At 34.7% G+C, this 5,218-nt stretch overlaps 1 protein-coding gene across 1 annotated transcript; it reads left to right on the top strand.

Moving 5' to 3' along the window:
• Nucleotides 1–214: 214 nt before the first annotated feature.
• Nucleotides 215–1,516, top strand: LOC125850189 (phenylalanine--tRNA ligase beta subunit, cytoplasmic-like). The gene is made up of 5 exons (XM_049530069.1): nt 215–394; nt 490–545; nt 874–974; nt 1,135–1,264; nt 1,363–1,516. Exons 1-5 carry the CDS (start codon nt 337–339, stop codon nt 1,504–1,506), a joined length of 489 nt encoding a protein of 162 aa, XP_049386026.1. The 5' UTR covers nt 215–336; the 3' UTR covers nt 1,507–1,516.
• Nucleotides 1,517–5,218: the final 3,702 nt, after the last annotated feature.

Raw genomic sequence — 5,218 nt, 5'->3', positions numbered from 1 at the left:
CTTATGTTTTTTTATCCTACTTTATTTATTATTAGGAATAGGAATTAGGATTAAGAAAATAATAACAATTAGGTCACATTTATATGTTCATTTTTAATAATCAGAGGACATTTTAGATTATAAAAAATTAAAATTAAGGGTAGTTTTATTCACTTTCTACTAGTTTAGGGACCTTTATGCACTTTTCAGTAATATTGGTTATATGTAAAAGGAGATTAAGTTACTCGTCTTCTTCACCTACTGTGCCGGAACCCTTGCCGCCTTCCATTTTTTGGCTCACTGGTTGCATCTGATCACCGGCCGCCGCCGCGACTTTTCTCAGAATCAGGTGCCACCATGCCAACCGTTAGCGTTGGAAGAGACCGTCTGTTCGAAGCCCTTGGCTGTACTTACAGTGAGTTTCTCTCTTTATATATATATCTCCTGCTCCGTATGAAAGTACTTTACGTTGTTAGATTGAATTTTTTTTTTTTTTATATGAATTTTCAGCTGATGAAGAATTCGATGAATTGTGCTTTCAGTTTGGTATTGAGCTCGATGATATAGTAAGCACTACTGAACTTCGCATTACTCACACATTGAAGAAATGTTATTCTCTTTGTTTTGTATGCTTTGTCTAATTGAAACACAATGTTGTATGAAACTTGTTATTTGGTAAAGTTGTTTGTGGTTTTCCAATTATGTAAACTTTATATCCAAAAGTTGTGAATTGAGCAAATTTGATACTGCTGTTATAATTTGGACCAGTAATGTTCAGGATGTAAGGAGTAATTTGTATAGTCGTATGTGTTTTTGTCTCTTCGGATAGTTTATTTGATCCATTTATTTGGTTGTTGGTTACCTATTGAGCTTATTGATGTGCAAAAACTGTAGACAACAGAAAAAGCAATACAGAGAAAAGAGAAGCATTTGGAGGAAGAGGGAGTGGAAGATGATGGAGAGACTATATACAAAATTGAAGTCCCAGCAAACAGGTGGTTTTGTCTGCTTTTCATAATTACATTGCAGAATCAATTTTCCTTAATTTGTAGAAAGATATTGAGATTTTGATTATGCTTAGAGTGTTTGAATTGCACTTCGTTTACTTTAGTGGAGTGGAGTTGTTTAGAAATGTTTAAATGTCTTCATTTGCAGATATGATTTGCTTTGTCTTGAAGGACTAGCGCAAGCTCTTCGAATATTTAATGGGCTTGACCCGATCCCAACATATAAGGTGGCGAATATTGGTAAAGAATCTATGCTTGAAATGCGTGTGAAAACAGAGGTACTACTTGCTAAAGTTATGTTTATGTTAAGTATTTTACAACCATTAAATGTGGTAAAGAAACTATATTGCATTGACATTTGTCTTTCCCTGTCTAGACATCCAAGATTCGTCCATATGTTGTATGTGCTGTTTTAAGAGGTGTAACATTTGATGAGGCTAAGTACAATAGCTTCATTGAACTACAAGATAGGCTGCATCAAAACATTTGCAGGTATTACCAGAATATGAGGGCAATTTGAAATTCCTATTTACCTTTTCATTTTCAACTGAAATTTTTATTGTTGAGACATAATATAATTCTCTGGGTATGTTGTTGAGACATAATATAATTCACTGGGTATCTTGTTTTTGTTGAGACATAATATAATTAAATAATTGCCTGAAGCTTTCAATCTAATGGTAAGAGAACAATGTGGGTTAGGTGCACGTGGTTCATACCATGCTATAAACAAAAGCTTGGCATTTAAGTGGAGAAAGATATAGGGACGGGCTTACTCTTCCGAGTTCCGAATGCGCCATTAGCCCTTAAGATTTCTCAATTATATAAGAAAGTTAAGTAATTAAAATTGTGCTCTTTCTAATATAACGAGATGATCTCCCACTTCAATATGATAGTAGATCTGGCAAAAATGTTGGGCTCAAACATCATTACCATAGAAATAGATCTCCTATGCTTGGCCCAAGAACAAGAATCAAGCCACATGTGACATGGCGTGCTGAGACATTATTAAGTGATTAAAATGTGTTCACCTTAAAAACTTAAGCTTAGATGAGATGGTTGCACAATTCAACACCTATCAAACTCTTTTAATTTCTTTGGTTTTGTTAAATTTTGCTTAATGACATCTTTTTTTGAGAATGAAAAAAGATGTCATTAAGCAAAATTTAACAAAACCAAAGAAATTAATGACATCTTGTAGCATGTCGGATCACTAGAAGGGTGGAATTCTTATATTCTCTTTTTGATCTTTTTTGTTTCGGCTGTAAAAATACTGTAAACCTTTGTACTTATGCGGTCTATTCTTAGTAGGTGCTTGGACATGCGATTTCATCTCGTGTTTTGAAAAAATCATGAGATGAAATCAATGTTTGGACATGCAATTTCATCTTATGATTTCAAATCTTGAGATGAAATCCTGAAATCTCCAAAAATCTTGAATTGAGAATTTCATATTCTGATTTCACATTTTTCCAATACAAAAATTGATCCACAAGTTTATATTTAGTAAAAAATAAATCCACCATTTTGTATCTACCGACTATTAATTTATTTGTAAACAAAATATATAGTTGATATTATTACTCTTATCCATCTTTAAACCATTTATATCAGATATAAGTATATAACTATTACTCCCACCAACATAAATATTATTTGTTTACACAAAGCTATCTCATTTGCGTCACATGTCTATTTAGTAATTCTTTACAAAGAAGTTATATTTGTTGGTAGGTAAATGTCTCATGCTCAATTTTACTTTACTGTTGAACTAAAGTTCGATCAATAAATGTTGTATTTTTTTTTAGAATAGCTTTGTGATAGTGTATTACACTTTTGTTATGAACATTCACTTATTTGGTAAGATTGTATAAAGAATGAGGGCAATTTTGATAATTTTTTGTAACTTGCTGGTTTTTTTATGTTTATGAGCAAAAAATACTACTTAAAAATCCAAATTGCATGTCCAACAGAATTTCAACTTCATCTCATATGATTTCATATCATCATTTCATCTCGCATATCCAAATGGGCGCTTAGCTCTCATGAGGAATCAATGAGTAGATAATAGATGAATTTTCCTGTTTTTTTCTGTACTTATGTGAGCATATGATGCTTCTGTACATGGCTGGATACCATTCAATTATTCTTTTTACTTTTTATGGGAATTGACTTGTAAAGAAACTATTTAGAAACCTTAGCTTGTTCAGTAAATGGGACTAGATGAATGGATTACTTTAATCATGCGTGTTAACTTATTTGTCGCAAAAAAAAGTCCAACACGTATTTTGTGGACAATATGGAAAGAGAGGAACTCAAGACATTTTGAAAATACTAGCAATTCCATTCAAAAGATTAGGATGAATTTTCTTAGTTTGTTCTTTTTTGGTNACTTCACTTATGGACAGAAAAATATTCAAGGCCATTGGAGATCAGTGTGGAGGTTGGCTGGAAACAGAGGAAGAGACTTCTCTGAAGAATCACCTAAAATGGGCAAGATTGAAAATAAAGGGTGATGGGGGAACAGTTCCAAAAGAAGTAAAGATTGTGGATAAGGATCTAGCTTACTTTATTCCGATCTGGCCGGAAGTCCAGCCGAGAGTGGTCTTGCAGGAGACGAAGAAGACGAGGGACAAGGACCATTGGATAATAGATGGGAAAGGGGAAAAAATCAGTGATTTTATCGCTGATATGGAGCAGGCTGAACACGTGGGATCTAGGTCAAAATTAACAGCTGGCGTGGGCCATGGGCCTTGTGACACAAAAAAGAAATCTTCTACTAAGTGGACTGGACCAGGTTTGAGTCTTCTGAAAACTGATACAATAGATAAAAGGGTTTGGATTTTTCCTACAGGCCCAAACTATGATGAGGCCCAATTCCTGGAGTTTAAAAAATCAGAAGACATAGATAAAACGAAGGCAGACCCCATGCTAGTCGAGATTGAAGCAAATTCCACAGACTCAACCTTTTTCGACAACGAGAATGGCGATCTGTATGCAAATTCATCCACAGAATCTCAACCAAAATATATAGCGGAACTCACAAGAGTGGAAGAGGAAGAGGATTATGTTGATGCAGTAACAATTATTGAAGAAGAAAAAGATTCGGAGTTTGACACTTTATGCTCTAATATGCAACTGGTGAATTGCAATGAGGAAGATTTCTGCAACTGTGAAGAAGCAGAGCCACTTAACTTCCAATCTGTTGAAGAAGAAAGTGACGGGGAGATGGATGTATCACTGTGGGTTCATCAAAACATAATCAAGTTGAGCAAAGAATTCGGGGTTGAGTTTGAGGGGTGCAGAAAGGAAGCCTTGGTACTCTTCAAGAAGATAGACAGTAGAAGACATTCAAGGAATATAGAAACAGAGCGGAAAACNATGGGCCCGCCCCTCTACCCTTCTCCACATAAATACCGGGCTTCGCTTTGCATGGTGTGGGGCTTGAACCTGCGACCTAAGCCACAAATCCTCCACCTTTTGCCACTTGAGCTAGGCCTTGGGGGCAGATAAGAAATGCTATTTATTTCACCTCAATGAGAACATAAGTCATTATTTTGGCATAGGCATAAAGCATGTCTCTATCTTGTGCTAACAATGCACCATTTATTTTCTACTCCGTCCATGCTAATTTACTTGATCTATTTGCCCTTTTAGTCCATAAAAAAATGACCTTTTCCTTTTAGCAACTTTTTAGTTTCAACTTTCCACATGTTAAGCCCACAAGTTTAAAGAACATTTTGGTACATTTGACAGATCTTTAATTTCAGACCACAAGATTTAAAAGTCTTCTTTACTTTCTTAAAGTATGTGCCAAGTTAAAACATGTCACTCAATTTGAAACAGAGGGAGTAGTATTTTTGAGATGGGAGAATGTATAAGTTGCACACTAAACTTAATTGAAAAATTCATTTACACACTTTTTTTCTTGAGAAAGTTAACATATAGCAATACACCAATGGTGTATTTCAGTAGTAATTACATTAGGAGTATACAATAAGCAAAACCAAAAAAGCAAAACCAAAAGATCTATCATCTATATCCCTTCCAAACTATCTAAATAGTGAGTAATAGCCTCTACCTCTTTGGGGAGGACATGGTTACACCAATCTAAAAAGTGAGTAATAGCCTCCACCACTTTGGGGAGGACATGGTTACACAAAAAATAATGGGTTATAATGCAGTTCAATTTCATACTCTGGAAAGGGATGCTCTTCTTTTCAAAGCATCTC

The sequence above is a fragment of the Solanum stenotomum genome, unplaced genomic scaffold, assembly GCF_019186545.1.
Source record: "Solanum stenotomum isolate F172 unplaced genomic scaffold, ASM1918654v1 scaffold1482, whole genome shotgun sequence".
NCBI lineage: Eukaryota > Viridiplantae > Streptophyta > Magnoliopsida > Solanales > Solanaceae > Solanum > Solanum stenotomum.
Note: the sequence above shows the minus strand (reverse complement) of the source record. Positions and strands in the feature narration are given on the sequence as shown.